The following is a 20,201-nucleotide window of genomic DNA, read 5'->3' as shown; positions in this document are numbered from 1 at the left end:
TACATCTGCCTAAAACATAATTGGATTAATAAAACTTTTAGGGCCACTCCAGTACAAAAGAACCAGATATGATCTTGTTTTTATTTTGATCATACGATCAATCTGATGAGCTTCCCCGACCAAGATATTAAACGCTTGGGTGTCAGATTGTGGCTTGTGAGGGAAATGGAGCTGATTGTAAGCACTGGACTGTCGTGTTTTGATAAAGTGTCTGCTCCCTGCAGTGGTGCCTGGTAACATCCAATTAAACAGTAATGAACTTGTGTAAGCATTCACAAACAACAGCACAGCTTTCACTTGTCAGATTTGAACTATTTTAAATCCATCTTCATTTTTGTCCCACTCAGTCCCCTAACCCTTTCCACCAATTACTGAACAGAGCTGAACTTTGTGTAAATTGAAAAAAAGAGATATAGTGTGTGTGTGCGCGCACGCGCGTGTGTTTTTATATGTACTGATGTCCTTTTGACCCCAAGCTGCCCACCCACAGAGGTCTAAAGGTAAAACTAGCAGCCAATGGTCAGGCACTGCTCAGTGTTTGTAAATTAGATCTTTTCAGTATCATCTCCTCCTTAATAAAAACATTTAAATATGTTTGATGGCAGTTTGGGATATAACTGCATCTTAAATAAGAAATAATTATTCGTACTTAGTTAATGCTTCATTCAAACCACTGAGTACCGAATGCTATTTACCTACCAGCTCCAAAAAGAAAAGAATAGAAAAAAGAACAAAGGGGGGAAACAAAAAGATGAATACTGCTATCTACCAGAGCCATTGAGTGCTTGTGACAGTGATGGATCCTCACCTGCACCGCTCTGTATTATCAACCCTGGCTAGTGCATATGTATATAAATCTCTAAAGCTTTTCTAGTGTGGGGCTGCCATCCACCATCCACCAATGTTGTCCACCAGCAACATCCTCCAGAGTTGGTAATGGCTGCAGAGGAGACACAAGGACAAAATCTTCCAGCAGAAATATGTACAGTTCAAAGCCATGTTACACATACAGTGGGGCAAAAAAGTATTTAGTCAGCCACCGATTGTGCAAGTTCCCCCACTTAAAATGATGACAGAGGTCAGTAATTTGCACCAGAGGTACACTTCAACTGTGAGAGACAGAATGTGAAAAAAAAATCCATGAATTCACATGGTAGGATTTGTAAAGAATTTATTCGTAAATCAGGGTGGAAAATAAGTATTTGGTCACCTCAAACAAGGAAAATCCCTGGCTCTCACAGACCTGTAACGCCTTCTGTAAGAAGCTTTTCTGTCCCCCACTCGTTACCTGTATGAATGGCACCTGTTTGACCTCATCATCTGTATAAAAGACACCTGTCCACAGCCTCAACCAGTCAGACTCCAAACTCCGCCATGGCCAAGACCAAAGAGCTTTCGAAGGACACCAGGAAAAGAATTGTAGACCTGCACCAGACTGGGAAGAGTGAATCTACAATAGGCAAGCAGCTTGGTGTGAAAAAATCAACTGTGGGAGCAATCATCAGAAAATGGAAGACATACAAGACCACTGATAATCTCCCTCGATCTGGGGCTCCACGCAAGATCTCATCCCGTGGGGTCAAAATGATCATGAGAACGGTGAGCAAAGATCCCAGAACCACACGGGGGGACCTGGTGAATGACCTGCAGAGAGCTGGGACCAAAGTAACAAAGGTCACCATCAGTAACACACTACAACGGCAGGGAATCAAATCCCGCAGTGCCAGACGTGTTCCGCTGCTGAAGCCAGTGCATGTCCAGGCCCGTCTGAAGTTTGCCAGAGAGCACATGGATGATACAGCAGAGGATTGGGAGAATGTCATGTGGTCAGATGAAACCAAAGTAGAACTTTTTGGTATAAACTCAACTCGTCGTGTTTGGAGGAAGAAGAATACTGAGTTGCATCCCAAGAACACCATACCTACTGTGAAGCATGGGGGTGGAAACATCATGTTATGGGGCTGTTTTTCTGCCAAGGGGACAGGACGACTGATCCGTGTTAAGGACAGAATGAATGGGGCCAAGTATCGTGAGATTTTGAGCCAAAACCTCCTTCCATCAGTGAGAACTTTGAAGATGAAACGAGGCTGGGTCTTCCAACATGACAATGATCCAAAACACACCGCCCGGGCAACAAAGGAGTGGCTCCGTAAGAAGCATTTGAAAGTCCTGGAGTGGCCTAGCCAGTCTCCAGACCTCAACCCCATAGAAAATCTGTGGCGGGAGTTGAAAGTCTGTGTTGCTCGGCGACAGCCCCAAAACATCACTGCTCTTGAGAAGATCTGCATGGAGGAATGGGCCAAAATACCAGCTACTGTGTGTGCAAACCTGGTAAAGACCTATAGTAAACGTTTGACCTCTGTTATTGCCAACAAAGGTTATGTTACAAAGTATTGAGTTGTATTTTTGTTATTGACCAAATACTTATTTTCCACCCTGATTTACGAATAAATTCTTTACAAATCCTACTGTGGTGGGGCGTGGTCTGCGGTGGCGTGCAGGAGGGCGGACGCACCTGCACGGCATCCGCAATCACGCCCGCCACGTTAAAACACAGGGACTCAGGTGTGGTGTTTCGAATAAACAAATGTCTGAAAACACTGATCCCTGGACCCGCCGTGCCTTATTCCTGCCACAGTGGTGCCGAAACCCAGGAGGCGGCACGGCGGGTTCTTATCGGAGCCAGGGAGTGGAGGAGCTGGCCCAGAGGGTGGCCGAAATGGCGGCCGCCCAGCGGGAGCAGGCGGCGGAGGTGCGTCGCCAGCAGACAGAGCTACAGGACCAGTCCGAGCGCCACCTGCAACGGATCGGGGAGCTGGCGGCGCTGCTCTGGGCCTGGGCGCCACCCCCACAGGTGTGTACCAAGGACAGTGAAGCGGTGGAGGAGCCGCGTGGGGCACCTGAGCAGCCGGAGGGGGCAGACGAGGCGCGCGGGGATCTGCGCCTGCCGGAGGAGGGGGAACAGCCGGGTGAAGGGCTGCTCCTGCCGGGAGCGGTGGATGAGCCGCTCCGACCGGAGGTGGCAGACGAGGCGCGCGAGGGTCTGCACCGGCTGGAGGAAGAGGAGTCGCGGGAGGGGCTCCCGCCAGCGCCCCAGCCAGCGGCGGACGAGCCGCTCCCGTCAGCGCCCCAGCCAGCGGCGGACGAGCCGCTCCCGCCAGCGCCCCAGCCAGCGGCGGACGAGCCGCTCCCGCCAGCGCCCCAGCCAGCGGCGGACGAGCCGCTCCCGCCAGCGCCCCAGCCAGCGGCGGACGAGCCGCTCCCGCCAGCGCCCCAGCCAGCGGCGGACGAGCCGCTCCCGCCAGCGCCCCAGCCAGCGCTCCAGCCAGCGGCGGCGGAGAAACCAGGAGGGGAGATGGCGGTTCCCGTGCCAGGGGAGCCTGCTCAACCTGTGCCCGAGGCCGAGGATCGAGCTGCCCCGGAGCGTCAGATGCGCCGGGTAGTGAGCCCCTCCCGGGGCCGGCGGGGTCGTGCCGGCTTGCCGGGTAGCCGGCCTCCAGACCGGTTTCGCCGCTGCTGCTGGAGGCGTGGCCGACCCCCGGACAAGGCTCGCCGCCATTGGAGGTGTGGGCGGCCTCCGCGACGGACTTTGCTCTGTTCCGGGGTTGGGGACCGGTGGGGAGTAGGTTCGGCCGGATGACTCCCCGGCCTGAATCGGGCGATGGGGGTGTGTGGTGGGGCGTGGTCTGCGGTGGCGTGCAGGGAGGGCGGACGCACCTGCACGGCATCCGCAATCACGCCCGCCACGTTAAAACACAGGGACTCAGGTGTGGTGTTTCGAATAAACAAATGTCTGAAAACACTGATCCCTGGACCCGCCGTGCCTTATTCCTGCCACACCTACCATGTGAATTCATGGATTTTTTTTTCACATTCTGTCTCTCACAGTTGAAGTGTACCTCTAGTGCAAATTACTGACCTCTGTCATCATTTTAAGTGGGGGAACTTGCACAATCGGTGGCTGACTAAATACTTTTTTGCCCCACTGTATGTGACCTTCAGTTTGGTATAAAGAACCTCCAGTTTCTTTCTACTGGTTTTACATATGGTGATTCAATTTTCTGAAGCTTGTTTTTTCCTTTTGCATACGTTAGAAAATGGAGAAAACTTAAAGGGTTCATAATAATATAAGTAGGACACACTGTCTGGCATCCATGATTATAAGAACTAATTTTGTGTCAGGCCATACGGGAGATGTTAAGCTTTTCCCCTAAAGAAATGAAAACTTTTACCTAATGATGGCGCTAAAAGAAAACTCACAGGATTGCTCAAGTCATTTAAATTTCTGCTCTAGGGACCTTTAATATCAGATATGGGAAAACCTTACAGAAACATAGCAGTAATTTTGGATGTCATATGACATTTCACGCTTGCTATGTTTCTTTCATAACCTTTTTGCATTGTACAATTTCAGTTTTATAGCTTGTTGCTGGTGAAAAATCAAGAAATGCAGATTATAGCCTGTTCCTAGGGAGAATGAATGGCCAGTATGTCACATCATTGCCACCAAATAGCCAATTGCCCCCACTATTTCTGAATTAACCCTGGGTGAGGTGGGTGTAATGGCCATTCAGAGGAAGCGAGGAACATTCAAAACACATTGTGTGGGCCATTTCATTTGCACTCACAGCACATGGTTCAGTTCCAGCTGAACTGGCTTATAGTGGCTCTGTTTATCTTGGTCCCTGAGACAAGGGGCCAAAACCTGACCTCGCTATAATTCTCAGGGATAATCGAAGATTTGACATGCTGCACTGCTACACCTTTAGTGCGGTGTTTGGCTACCTTCTTGCCTCCCTTGCTGACTCTCACAGAACACACTATAATAACCTTAGTGTCACAAAAATCTTGTGGTGAAAAATCTTCTGTAAGTTACTACTCAATGACTGCTCAGTCTGCACCTTCTTTTATTTAATTAACATCCTTGCACTATGTGTCTTTATTGTGTTTTTTACTACCTCACCGCATGGTTAATATTGGTAGGAATAATTGTTTTACAAATTGAGGCTAGAATAAGTCTTTAAAGCCAAGATTTAAGACTAATCACGCATGTGTCCCTATTCAGACAGAAGTCTGGAGTTTGATTGAGATTGTGCTTCTTTAATTATCCTGCAAATGATCATTTAGTTTGAGATACATGATAACTGCCTTCACATTTTTTATATAAATTCTAATAAGTCTCTATAAATCTTAATGTGGGTATCATTCTGAATCAATTGTCTGAAATTTGTCATCAGTAGTTCAATTGCACAGTTCCATGTTACAGCTCCCATCCCAGTTTAAGATCATAAATGTCCAGTTAACGGCAATGAAAAAGTATTTCACTGTGTTGCCTTTTTTTTTTCTCAGTGCACTAATGAAGCTGATGTGGCACCAGTATTAAAATTCAACTTTTTTAGGTCACTTACCACTCCTTTTTTTTTGTTCTTTTATGACAAAGAATAAACAACAAGAGCCATAACAAGCTATCACTTGGAGCTTCCCATAACCAGAAACAGTTGCTGTTCTTATGATGGAGAAGACGGAGGTGGAACATCATGTCTGAGCATTTCTTAAGAGAAGAATTGCAGCTGTGTAGAATTTGATTACTGCTCACTGTTCAGTGGAAAACATGACTTGTATTCCACAAAAAAGACTTCATTGCACTATGAAAACACTATATACTGCTGTAATGTTACTGTTGCTGTTTCATTTCTTTCCATAACAAATTCAAACTATTCTTGCATATAGTAAGTACATTTTACTTATATAGCACACTTAAAACCAACGTGCTATACAATACAAGCAAAAAATAAATAGTAAAAATAAATAAAGTTTTCCTAATACTCTCTCCACATAGAGTTTCAAAGATCAGCAGTTTCTGAAAGCTTGACAGCTTAGACCTGAAGACAGTCACAGTTGATGCTTGTCTCAGGTCACTTGGGAGATTATTCCAGAGTCTCGGAATAACGACAGCGCAAGTACAACATGGTTTTGTGCAGTGACTGGGAAGCAGACATTAAGGATCTATCAAAAATTGTGTATGGATGCACATATTTACCACATTTGCAGGTGCAAGTCCATTCATGACTTTAAATACAATCAGTGCCACTTTATATTAGACTCGCTAATGCACGGGGAGCTAGTGCAAGGCTGCTAATACTAGAGTAATGTAATTTCACTTTTACATTTTACATAGCATGAATAACTTGTATAACTATAACGTGAATATATTTTGTATAAATATAACTTAATATAACATGTTTAAACTGAGTTTGGTATGTCCTCTTAAGCAGTGCTAAAGTTAAGGTTTAGTAACACACTCAACAAGTGGGAATAGAATAATAGAAAAAAAGCAGAGCCTGTAAAAACAGAGCCTTTACTTAGAGATTATTACATTTGTATAGTCAAAGTAGGTAATCGGTCCATTTACCTGTTATGAAATCAGCCATTTTGCTTTTTATCCTGGCCGTCTTCTCTAAAAGGGATGTGGTCATCAGTTGTCTCTCGCACAACAGCATAGTAACTTTGCTTTTGATTGGTGGGTTTTCACAGTGCAACTACTGTAAAATGAATGTCACTGATGTCAAACATGGGATATTATTTATTTTTTAAGCTACATTTCTTGAAGCACTAGTAAATTCATACAACAGTTACTTAAAAATCCGTGCAGCTTTTTTTCAAACAGCTGTAGGGATGCTACACATGTGGATCCACTGCCAATGGATCGTATACATATATAAATATAAATAAAGCATTATCATTACAGTATCAGATAGATATTACATGTGATTTTTTCACAAAAATTCAGCTCATTGAAGTTTTAAATCTTTATGAAAAGTAATTACATCTTCACACAATATACCTAATCAGAGCCTGTTTCTCTCTTTTATTGATATTTCAAGACTGGGTAGAAACAAATGGGAAGTTACTGATTTGTAAAATAATTACATTTTTACATTACATCTAGTTTCCTTTTCATATTTGTATCGGGAATTGTTTGTCACTTTCTTAACCAAGTGGAACTGTTTCCTTCAACTCATCTAGAGGCAGATCTCATTGTAAAATGAAAACCAGCCAACCCTTTTCCCCCCTTAAATTTTGCATTTGTGCGCTTTTCAATTAGAAAAACAGACACATGCATAGAAAACTGAGAGGTTACTAAGGAAACAGAGGATGTTCTCCATTAATAAAGGAGAGTGATTATTCAGCAACAGTGCAGCCATGTTGGATGAGTCTTATTTCATTCCAGATATTAAACCAAACTGTCTCATGGACTTACAAACATACTGCAGTGTTTAGTGTGAGTGTCAGCGCCCTGTAAGGTTGTGTTCAATTATTCAGAGAAAGAAAACATCCTCGGGATAAGATTTCCCCTGCAATGCAGATATATGGGATTGACCGTCATGCTACCGAGATACTATAAGCTTGAGGATAAAGTAATAGGTATCAAAGATCTTACTTCACTGACAGGTGCGCTATTGATTTTTCTAAGTTTATTATCTTTTCTATATCTTATTAAAAAATCCTGCTACCACCACCTGCTATGGAATAAAAGGAAAAGCACTAGTGGATAATACAACTCCAATGATTTCACGAGAGCGGAATTAGGTTGAACACGTGATGTGAAGATGGACAGCTCTCCTCTGCAGCACTTGTTTGTGTTCCTGACCTCCCCCACCTTCTCCCTAAAGTCAGTTGCCTGTTGTTTTTTGGTGGTCCTGGAGTGCGCTGCCCCAGACCCCATCATGCTTTTGTGCCCACCCAGTGCTGACAAATGGCACAGAAGGTAACGCCATGGACCTGCAGTGGCCCGAGCCCCGTGACGTTCACTCCCAGCAACAGACCATATCCATCATCTCACGCTCACCAGGGGCTATTATAGAAACTGCCCTTCAACATTGTGTTGTAGAGTCCATGTGACTCACTGATCCAGTCCACCTTATCGGGGGTACATGCCAGCTTGTCGACACGTGTCGGCTTGATTTGATGAATGCTTGTATTATTCGAGAGCTGACAGCAGAGACAGGCTCGACTGCACCAGGAAGACGATCGTCACATTAGCCAGCTGAGACAGGACGTCGCGTCTTCCTTTGATGATTTATTTGGAATTTGTTTTTTTCTAAAGTTGTTTCAGCCAAGTTTATCATCGTGTCGTTATTAAAAGAATGAAAAAAAAAAGAAAGCGTGTTTACTTTTGCAGGTTTCACACTACTGCCAGCAGTGCTGAGAAATACAGATTGTTCCACTAAGACAGTTTGGATGACAAGAATGAAACCTACGCAGTGTGAATGTCGTCTCTGTTGTTTGTTAAAGGCTGGCTCTTGTGACAGCTTTACGGCTTGTTTTATAGACCACATTGTTGTCTCTTAGGACCTTTGCTTTTATGATTTGTATACAGAATATAGTCCTAGGCAAACTGTGGTACACAAGAGACAAATTTGTCCTACAGCGTGTTGCCCCCACCTGCAAGATTCGGAGATCAGCTGGTTTACATTAACATTCATGAACACGAGCTCTGTGCCAACTGCTCGTTGAGCTATGCTGAGCTCCCTCTATTTTTAAAAGTAATTTTACTCAAAAGAAAATAGAAAGTGTTCAGCACAAATTGGCTCGCGCATCCATAAAAGCTCCTTTATTAATGAATGCAAGTAGTGCTAGTCAAATTTGCCATTTTCATTCTCACCGAAGAGAAATCACATGCTTCCTCTGTCCTCGGATAAAGCCAGTAAATGATCCTTTCGGGTGTATAAAACAAATGCAGTGTACCTCAAACTTGATAACAGTTTGGTAATTGAGTTTGGCAATTGTACAGCTATAGCAAGCGTTAGATTAGCATCATACTGTATACATTTCAATTTCAAGATGGCTAGCTGTGTTCAGGGAGCAGCCATCTTGGCACTTGATAAGTACGATAAAGACAGTTTAGGGATGGACTGGAACACAATATGAAGTAATATCATTACCAGATTAAATTAAGATAAAACAAATTCCAGATGGTAGAGAAATAAAATAAAGAACGCTGCATGCCTGCAGATAAAGCCTTTTAGCTTGTCACACAAGTGGACATGAGACAAAGGGCAATGGAGAATGGAGAAATTGGTTCGGGAAGGAGGTAAATTCATTTGGAGTAAGAGTTTAACATTTTGAAAACTAGATTTGTTTGTTTTCTGTGAGAGAGTAAGATCAGAAGATTGATAATACTCTTGTGTATGTAAAAGAAACTCAAAGCTAAATGCCATAAATGGGGGGGAAAAAAGACCAATCTTGGATGTTTTAATCTGCACAAAAGAAGATGTGATGTTCTGTGTGAGTTGTTCAAAGTGCAATAACTACCACAGAAGTGCTTTTACATTTCCATTACGCTATGATATCTTTTGATAGACTCAAGATATTTGTTCCCCTTTGTGTGCAGTCATTGTGCAAACTATAAAGTCTTTACAGGCCGAGAGCTGCAGGAAATGACAGGTCAAGTAAAAAAAAAATTGATAATTTATTAAGAGAAAATCTAGCCATGAATTGCAGTCCTGAACTCTGGCACAACAGCATTGCTGCAGGGATGGATTAGTGATGAAAAATCAATTGTGCTTGAGAGAGTTCATAAACGATTTCCACCTGATTTTTTATTGCAGTGTGGTTTTTGTTTCCTTTGTGCCGAACGAGAGCCTCGCTCATTAGCTTGTAGCGCTCGCGCTCCCCCCTTTGTGAATGACAAATCCCCACCTGGAGTACAAGAATCAGATTATGGTGATGCTCTCTGGGAGCTACAGGTGACCTGGTGTGCTGTTGTAGGGCAAAGCTGCTCTTCCTCCTTCCTCATGTCATGTTTTTGCAAACGTTACACTTGGGAATTAGACCTCAGTACATTCATCTCAGCAATGATGGCATCTATATTAGGATGACAAATTTGTTCCTGTCACCTCACGAGGGACTGGGACTGCATGTCAAGATGCAGGTAAAGTCAGGAAGGAAGTGATTTGTGGCCAAGCTGCGTATCTCTTCCCACTCCTGCACTCGCTTTCTCAAAACACGCACAGGCACACAATTAGTTTTGCCATCTATTTTTAGACTTTGAGGAAAACATGAAAATGAAGAATTGTATGGTCTCTTCAGATTGAAACAAACTACGTTCCCCAAAATCACAAGCATTTGTGGTTAGCATTTAGATAGAAAGCACCGTGATTACAAGCCATTCTCTGGTAATTGTTATGCTTCCCTCATTCCTCAGCTTATCCTTAGTGTATGATATTCCTCCTGGGCAGTTCCCTGCTCTCAGGCCAGATTACTACCAAGGCGAGGTAGAGACACGCACAGAGCTCCAGATTCGATTTCAGATAACAAAAATATCAGGGCATCCAGAGGGAAAAATGCTTCAGTGCAGACAGATTTCATTTATCTGAGAAGTGTGAAAGCAAGGATAAGGGGGAGGCACAAAGTCAACCATGTAATATACTTCTATGGAGCTCTGTTTATGCATAGGCAAGAGAAAGAAGAAATGAGAGAACATGAGGGGGGAGCGTAGGAGGCAGATAGCAGCAGATAGTGTCTTATGAATATCATATTAAGATTTTATCATTTAGAGCATGTAGCTAACAGAAGGCATCCAGCCTTCTCCCGTGTAATCGGCTCGGAGCTGTCTACTACATGGCAGCGGCTCAATATGCGCTCTCTCAGCGCCGTGAGTTGACTACAGGCATCCGTCCATATTGTGTGCACATTATTTATACGTCTTCAGTAATAAAAAAAACAAGCACCATGTTTAATTGGAATCAAAATAGCAACTGTTTATCGTACGTCGTGCAGAATGTCTGATGTTGTCTGGGGGGGATGAATTAGGCACCAGTCACACATGGTTCACTCTGAGTCAGTGACTGACATGGTGAGAGTGTGACGCAGACACTGACTGGGAAATGGACTTCATGTCTCCTCCCACGCAGCCACAACTTTCCTGGTTCTTTTTGGTGGCTGAGCCATATCGCGCGCTGCGGTAAGTTCTGAGGGCCGTGCAGATGGCTGTTTCTGGAAAATAAGCAGAACGGGGTCCTTGGGGGATGGGGGGGGGGGGGGGGCTTGAGGAATATCTACAAAGCGGTGCCTTCGAGCAGCCACATTAAAAGGAGTCATCTCACCGCACTGTTCTCGGGTCCCTGAGAGGGAGTATGTTTAATGAGGGCAGAGGCATGTGTACATTTTAAAGCAGCTCTGTAATTACTTCATATCTACTCTGTCTTGTACTGTACACCTTTACACTTTACGCATTAGCTCCTTCGTGTTCCTGCACATCACTCTCGTAAATGCAGCCTGTATTTTACACAGCAGAAGCTGTTGTAGTTCTATAGACCAAAGTTCACCTGCCACTGCTCGCTTATTCATTGCTTTTCTAGTAGCTAAATATGTCCACCCCCCTGACTATCCTTATGCAATGAGAACACTAACATGCATGCCTTAATAATAGCCAAATAAAAGTTTTTTTTAAATCCCTATTCCGAGTTCATCTTAAGTGAGAATATGTGCACGTCTCCGTATGACGCTGTACTCGTGTTTCCACACTGCATGCTGTGGATGCACCAGGAGGGTGAAGCTGCCTCCCAGCATCTTGTTCAGTTGTCTGGGATGCAGCGTTGTAAGCCTTGAGGAAGATGTATGGCAAGACAGGAACATGTGGGTACCAGGGGAGGAGACGGGAGAGCCTCTGACCACTCTTTTTTTAATGACACTCTCTTACTCAGCCCGATGTCCAGTTGCAGCAGCAGCTGCTCCGTTTTAAATAAAGCAAAGCCTTTCTCTCAGAAATGCACAGCGTCTCAAAACAGAGCAAGGAAAGACAGCTGACCACCACGGCCATTTTTTACATTATGGAATATACAACAAATCAAAGCCATAGTTAAAAAGTCCTGTGAGGTGATTTTTTTTTTTACAAATCTTGTTCGCATTTAAAAGAATTATAAAAGCCATTGCATAAAGTCTCTATTTACTGCTTATCACTTTGAACAATTACACGATGTGATGCTTTGATTCTGTGTTCATTAAATTAGGTGATGTTAAAAAAGTCAGAATTGCTTTTTTTGGGCAGTTTTGTTTAGCATAAAATTATGAGGATGGGATATATTTTTAAAATTAACTTTTGCCTAAAAACTTTAATGAATTGTATATTTTTATATCCATTTTGTATATCGATAAACAGCTCACTTTTTCCTTGGGTATTTGTTCTCTTTTGTTTATCACTGTACTGTGAGGCACGGTGGTAAACTGTGGCATCACCACGTAACCCTTGTGTCAGCGCCTTTCTTAAATAGCTGTTAAAGAGAAAGCAAAGGGATCAAGATGTCAGCAACACGGTGTTCAGAATTTATACAGTACCTATCCCACCAGTGTTTGCTGCACAGCTGCAATAGTGATAATGCCATTCCATTGTCTTTCAGCCTTGCGAGTCTGTATCTGTGTGAGTCCACGAGGTTGACAGCTTGGCAGGCCAGCAGTAGGAAGAGTGTGGGCGAAGGCCAGGCAATACACTGAGCTGAACTCACAGTCTGAGAGGCCCACACGCCTTCATTATTCAGTTGGAATCTATTGAGCATCTGGGACTAAATTATTCATCAACATCGACCTAGTTCCAGGGTGCTAAGTTAGATACTTGGATGTCATCAGGCGTTCTGATAAGACCTGCTGCTGCAGTGTGATATCTGCCATGGGTAAATACAGAGTATGTGCCTGGATAACAAAGAGTACTAGCCATTACTTGAGTTTTATACGGTGTAGTTTTGAACAACTGAGCCTTTAGGTGCGTTGGGCTCAATGTAAGAATGGGGAGTAATTTCTTCATCTCATTTCTAACTATGAGGCCTTTCTGTCTGCTGTCCCGTCGCCTTCTTCCGCCTCTTTCACTGCGCCACTAATGATGTGTTGCTGCAAGACTGAAGCTTAGGACAACAAACTCCTCCCAATTAGTCTGTGCACACAACAACTCTGGTCAGTTATGGACCCTAGCAGGCCATTGTCAGTGTAAAGCATGTCAGCGTGAGCACGGGAAATAATTGCACATTGTTGTGAGCAGGATCATGCAGACAGTACTGATTTCAGATTCTTTAGGATACGCTTTTTGTTTGTATACACTAAAGGAGCGGTCCCAAAACCGTCCGGCCTTTACGGTGTCGCGGATAAATACAACAAAATAAAACCAGTACCAGTACCAAAAAAAGAAGAAAAAAAGACCCAGGGAAACCGAGTTAATGATAAAAACGATTTAAAAAAAAAACAAAATGCTGAAAAAACAACAACCCTGAAAAGCATAAATTTCACACCGAGCCTCAACTCTCGCGGCCTGGTACCAAATGACTCACGGACTGGTACAGATGGTACTGGTCTGTGGCCCGGGGGTTAAGTGTCTACTGTACGGATTGAGGCTTTCGTCTTTTAACCATTGTGTGATGCTTTGTGTTTGATTTTATTTAACTATGCATTTAATCCCCCCCCCCCCAAGAATGTGATCATTCTTCGCTTCTCTGGCTTTTTATTAGCACTATTCATGTGCTCACAGTACATATTCAGATATATATATATATTCATAGAACAGTCACTTTTGGGTCGACTGTGAGTTCAGTGTGGACATTAATGTTATGAAATTAACTTTTTTTTATTTTGAGTAATCCAACACCTGCAGCAGTGTATTAATCTCATGCTGTTGATGGGCTCACCTCAGATGTTTTTTGACTGAAATTTGGTCTTTTTTTGGAGTCTACTTCCTGCTACATGATGCTACAATTTATTAGCCTTGCAATAGCTCTGTAGCTAGCCACCAGGTGCCACGATGTAGCCTTAAAAACAGGCTTTAAATTTTCAAAATCTAATCTAATTTCCTGTTAAATTCCAACTCTGCTGAGTGTAAATCCTCTTTTGTCATTTTAAACTTTATTGTAACACTTGGAAGAACAGCCACACTGATCATTCTTCTGGGGCTGAAAGAATCGGGACTATATTTAACTCAGTGGTTCTTCAGTGTTTGTTTGATTTTTGGGAAATGAAATGCCATTTGAACCTTAATAATGCCAGATTTATCAAGTAGAAAACCTTGGTATGATTATTCAGAGTTATTAGTAGATGTCACAACTGAAAGAAATAAGTGTGGTATGAGCAATAAGTATTAGCAGTCAAAATAAAAATGATAATAATTACAATGGCAAGAAGAACAATCTGACTGCTGTGCTATTATTCCCTGTGTGCTTGTCTTGCATGTAAGTCACAACAAGTGAGTACGTCTATGTATTTAAAAAGCAAGGGATAACATCAAATGTCAATGCCTCACAAAAATGCCCATAAAACTCTTTATGACATATTCTAAAACAGCTGGTGTGCTTTGCAAAGCTTCCCAAGTGGGGCTCCTTTGGGGAGTTTTCCTACTGAGATGTCATTGGAAATCCTCCAATGGTTGTTGAAGGGGGATGGGATAAAGCATGTCACCCCTAAGAGACCCCCCCCCCCCCCCTCCCCTCTTTAACAGTTTGGTACCACAAACAGTTGCAAGCTGCTGGTTTTCATGAAAAAAATATTGTGGTAGTCTTTCTGTATTTCAACTAAGTGAAGGTTAAAAAAGATGAAATTCATGTTTTGCATTATACTGATGTTCTCAAAATATGAAGCTCAATTTTTTCTAATCTGAAAAATATTAAAACCTACTTTGTTGGGATAAAAGACTGGATTAGAATAAAGTGTTCTTATTAAGTAGTATGACAAAAACTAGAAGAAGTATTGTCGGGTAGAGACACACAATCCACCTCTGCTGTCAGTGCTTTCCTTCTTGTATGGTCTTATCTGAAAATAGTGACAGCCCATGGGAACTGTTATTCAGTAGGTTGCTTGCATCTAATGGATCGCATGCAATATGAGCACGAAGGAACAGATGTAGGCGAAGATTAGTTATGAGGGAAAATCTGCAGGTTTCTGTGCAGTTTAACAAACAGCAAAGCTTTTGTGTGTAATGATTATGTGTAGCAAAGCAATGTTTTCTCTGTGATATTTTAATCAAGATAAAAATTTGTTTTTGGCATTCTGGTGTGAAAAAAGAAAGTATTTGAATTAAGACCATATTTTAATAAGCAACAGATTACGGACACTCAGTAACAAATATCAGGTTTATTTTTGCAACAGACTATATGTAAAAAACAAAAGGGAGAGAGAAAGATTTGCAAAATAAGAGCTTATAATGGGAAGAAAAAAAAGTTACTGGGGAAAATACTGAAAAACAGAAAGGGAACAGAAAACAGCAGCATCCTCAGTGGAATACATTACCAGGACAGCAGAGGCATGCTTTGGATAAACCCTTCAGATGCCTTCAGTGTCCTCCTGACTTTCAGCTTGTCTCCAAAGAGACATGTTGTGTGCCAAAGAGCATTCATCAAATTAGACCAGAAAGAAAACAATGTGAAAACCCGCGGCTCTCCCTCGAGGCGTGCCGACAGGTTATCACAGAGAAGGTGTCTCTTGCTCTCCAGCACTGGGGCAGCAGCACACAGCAGCCTCCCTGAAGAGCAGCCCTCCCCTCCGTCCCTCCCACCCTCTCTTTCTCTCCACACAGGCTGGGATTAAGAGGGAGAAAATGGGAATTCAATTTAGATGTGTACAAATATAGAAAGGCAACCTACTCCATATAGTAGTTTTTAGAGATTGGGATTATACACCATAGTGAAGTTGAAGGAACAGAAAAAGTTAGTGTTTGTGTGGTTGTAAATAACTAGAGGTCCTGCGGAACAAGACTGCTGACCAAGCTTTAGAAAGCACATGCAGAGCACGGCTCGGCTTGGACATCTCATTAAGGCGGACCGTTATCAATCCTCAAAGATCGAAAACCGGCATGACACTGCTAAAGAAGGCACCGACGTGCCTTTGGCTGAGTCAGTTTGGAATTTCCTGGTCCGCATCCTCTTTGATGGTTCAATCAGTGCATGAGCCAAGGTCAGTCGATAGCTTTACTTCTCTGAAAGCTTTAGCAAGATGTATTTGTGTATAAAACTCCCAGCGGCACCTAAGGCAGTGGAAATGGCACTGCACTTACAAACGATCAACATTTTCATACACTTTGGTATGAACACTACAGGCAGGTTTCTCTTGACAGTGTTTCTCTTTCTTCCTCTTTTTGTGTTTTTTTGTGGTCCCAACTGTCTCCCCGGGTTTTCTTAGTACATCTCATAGAAGTGTGCGCTCTGCTGCTCTGAGCAGAGGCAGATAAATGAGCTGTGCTGTAGGTTCACCGTGGCTTCAGCACTTTACCGCTAGATTAATGATGCCTTCCAAGCCCCGAGCCTTTGCTTTTAGCATTTTAGAAGTACCTTCATAAAGTGAACTACAGGCACATCTTGTTTATACGCTTATCTATTGGGGCATATTTCCTTTGGGCATGATGCTGTTTGCATCAGTGCACCTGACACTCCTGAGCTAATGAACCCCTTCCCGAAGCCCACGGTGTTTCTAGAAATCTTCAGACGAAGAAGCCATTTCGACGAGGAAACCCACAGTAGCGTTATTTTGAACTCAAAATCCTCGAATGGTCAAAATAATCACAGGGATACCCATATCCATTAGATATGGGAACAAATAAAATAAAATACTGACATTTCAGTTTGGGGTTTTTTTTGGCTTCTCAGCCAGGCTACCTGTCAGTTTTCATCACAGTGGCTAAATTGCTTGTAAGCCCCTCACATAGCCCGCATTGAATTGTCACGGGTGAAAAAGATGGCAAGCATTGGTGGAGGACACCATAAATTGCTAATGTTATTGGATTTCAACCAGGTCATGACCACATCAAAATGTTGACCTACACACTAATCCTGGATGGCAGACTGATGCTCAGTAACATGTGAATTTATTTCAGTTTTGATTCAGAGCCATACGTCACATCCAGCACACACAAGATTCATTGAAAAAAAAAAAAGGACGTGGCTTACACATCCTACTGGCTGTCCTTGGAGGGTCAGTTATTTTTAAGTCTAAATCAGACTTTGTTCATTTGCGAACCCTTTAGTGACATGCCCAAAAAGTTACAAACAAAACAAAAGACACCATGTCATCAAAAAAACTGACTTTCTGTCTTTAAGATTCGTTTGTAATGGAAATCTAAACGACCTTGTGTTTTTGTGGATTTCACTGTGATGATGTCGTTTAAGCCCCCTTTATATATCCTTCTAGCCTGAATGAGGAGACAGAGACGTATAAATATGAACGGGCATACACCTCCGCTTAGGTTATCCTATGGGGAGTTAACCTACATCTAGTACACCCACATTACATCGCTTCCTCCTCCTTGGTTTCAAATAAACCTAAAGGACAGAGCGAAAGGAGAAAAAAGGATGTGAGCAGTAGAGAAAGAGAGTGGTGAGGTGGGAAGAGAGAGGCAGTATTGATTCCTTGATTCCCGTACCTCTGCCAGTGAGTGCAGAGTGTCAAGATCTCCCGCCAGGAAAAACAAATCACAAGGCTGAAGTGATGGATGTGGCACTCCAGGATCCGGCGGTTTTGCCATCTGGATGGCCGACACTGTATATCAGCCTCATGCGCAGCAAATTAAATTTACATTTGGACGGCTTCCCCGGGCCTCACCCAACGCAGATGCACCAAAAGCAGCCCTCCGCCACAACTTCCTTAATGGGTTTGATCTATCATTTCCGGGTCTATTATGTAAAGATGATGTTGGTCCATGTTCAGAATGTCAAAACGATGTTACAGTCGCAATAGAATCACATTATGCGTGGCCAAATGGATGTTAAGCAAAATGACATCACCTTTAATTTCCTTAACATGAGTCGATACTAATCGAACTTGCCGAAATATTTTGATGCGCATTAGAACATCGGTGAAATAAGAGAGCAAATTCGATAAAAGCCAAAGTCTGTCTTCATTTTTAGGAGCCTGATTCATTCCTCGCCCATTTTTTTTTTCCTTTGTCTGGTTTGTCACCGTCACACATGCAAACCCCTGCAGTATGAACAAAGTAAGGCTTGTCAGGAAGTACACTTAAAGGCTTAAAATTATTAGTGCAAAAAGAATAAGTGAGGATGTAATGCCACATATAAAAGAGAATGTTTTTCTGCTTAGCAGCACACCACAAAGAAAAAAAATCTAACCTGGCCCCGAAGACGGCGCCATGCTTAAATGAAATGACCTTTAACGCCGAGCTGATCAAATGGCCTGAAGCAAGACTATAAAAGAACATTGCAGTATAATGTTTTACAGTGTACTTTTTTTCTGCTCTATTGTTTGCCCTTTCCCATTTTCCTGGACGGTAAAATGGATCGTGTTTGGCAGGTGAGGAAGTGCGCTGAAAGCAGTCTGAAATGGATTTGATATAAGAGTCGATGTGGCAGCAGATGCCACGATTTGGTTTATTTTGGATCCTTATATTGTAAAAAGAGATACTGAATTGCTTTGAAAGAAAGACGAAGAAAATATTGATTTAAGCCTCTGTTGAGCTGGCTTTTGTTTTCCTGTGTCCTTTTTGTTTTTTAAGCTTTCATGGCTGGTTGTCCTCTAAATGTCAGAGGTGTTTTGTGATGGCTCTCAGCAATCCCTTGAAGGCCTATGCAAAGCTACACAATGAAAAGCAAATTGAGCATGTGAGTCGACAGTTGTGCCGTGAACTTCAGCCCCCACTGTTCCCCAATAATCTGATCTCATTTATGTAAAGACGGCGCTTCCTGGAAAGCAGCGTAGCAGCTGCTACAGCGCCGGGGAGCTCGTGCCTGTGTTGACAGATGATTTCAGCAGTCCAAAAGTTTAGTTTAGCCACTTGTATTCACATCTCAACTGCCTGGCTCTCTTTAACCTAACTCTATGGAAACGCAGCTGTTGGTTGTTTTGAGTGGGAGTCCTCTCAGCCCATAGATGCAGCTAAGTATTCCGTGCCCTCACCACTCTTCTGTGTTATTCTCTCTTTTCAGACAACTGACGACTTGCTGGTGGCATCAGCCGAGTGTCCAAGCGATGACGAGGACATTGATCCCTGTGAGCCGAGCTCAGGTGGGTTAGGTTAGTCATCTCTTTTTTTATTCTACTTCTCTCTGGGTGTGTCAGTGTGTCTTTGTGTGTAACAGTTCACCCCCACCAGGGCACTCGAGGCTAACGCGTAGTGTTTAAATGAGAAGATTGGAGTTTAGTTAAAGCTTAAACACTTCTCAGAGGCTGACTGCGTGATACAGCAAGCTGCAGGCAGTCTGTTGGGTCGGGCAGCTCCATTTCTATACAGTAGCTCTTTCAGTAGTTTGTTGGAATCTAAATTATAAATGCAGTAAAATTACTGGTTTTTATTCATGCTGATTAATGTTTTAAGGCATTTTAATGTAACTAGCTTATTTGAATAGATTCAGGGTAGAGATCTATCACTGTCTGACCTTGGAAGGTTTGCCTTCAAAGGTTAAACATTTTGAGAAAGAGATGCTATTTGTTTGTTTTTGCTACAAGTTTGGTAGGACACATTCACATTTATTTGTTACACTCAGTAGATTTAGTGAATAGAGGATCATCTGGCACTATTACTTAGAACTTGTTTCAGTTTTTTTTTTCAGTTGTTGCTGTTTTTGTGTGGCTTTTGTTTGCTTGTTTGTTTGTTGGATGATTGTGCTTCATCGTGTCCTGATCTGTTTTTTTTTTTTTTTTTAATTGATTCAAAAGCCTGATAATTGTTGCTCCACGACTTCCATCCATCAACATTAACTCACCTAAATTAAATGTTCGGAACAATGCTCTCAAAGAACCTCGTGCCCAAATAAACTCTGCCTTTTTGCGTCAAACCAGCCACTGTTACTGTGCTTTCATTTAATTTCTTCATCGGCTCACGGCGTCTGTTAATAAACTCAAAAAACAAAAACAAAAAAAGGCCACACACACGCACACAGTTGTGATTATCAGACCTGCAGGGCTCCAGCACGTGAAATCAAAGCGGGTAAACCCAGAGAGTTGGGGAAGGCTGATTTTTACAGGTGTGCAAAGAGTCCCCACTGTTGTTAATTAAATTCTACAGTGGGCAGTGGGAGTTCATCCTGTTGTTTCTCATGCAGTACTGCTCACAACGGCTGCACATAACCACCCTCGGAGTTTGTGATTGAGGCACATGTCATGTGTTGCTCTTCATAAAATAAACAAACACATTTTAGCTTTGGGTTCTGACCGTGTGTGTTGAAGAGCCACGATAAGTGTAAAACAATAATCATAAAAAAAAGGTACCACTTATTGTTCTC

General features: G+C 42.8%; 1 protein-coding gene across 24 annotated transcripts in view; it reads left to right on the top strand.

Moving 5' to 3' along the window:
- LOC146505231 (neurexin-1a) overlaps positions 1-20,201 on the top strand; it is a 254,006-nt gene that overhangs the window by 219,733 nt on the left and 14,072 nt on the right. For 21 of the 24 annotated variants that reach the window (XM_085181656.1, XM_085181652.1, XM_085181651.1 and 18 more), the window contains one exon: positions 18,906-18,993. In XM_085181656.1, the coding sequence (XP_085037782.1) occupies positions 18,906-18,993 (88 nt within the window). The remainder of the gene's footprint in view (positions 1-18,905; positions 18,994-20,201) is intronic. The other 3 variants (XM_085181653.1, XM_085181667.1, XM_085181672.1) reach the window with 1 other exon arrangement.

Source organism: Neolamprologus multifasciatus, chromosome 13 (genome assembly GCF_963576455.1).
Source record: "Neolamprologus multifasciatus chromosome 13, fNeoMul1.2, whole genome shotgun sequence".
NCBI classification, from domain to species: domain Eukaryota; kingdom Metazoa; phylum Chordata; class Actinopteri; order Cichliformes; family Cichlidae; genus Neolamprologus; species Neolamprologus multifasciatus.
The sequence above is the reverse complement of the archived record's forward strand: the minus strand, read 5'-3'. Positions and strand labels throughout refer to the sequence as shown.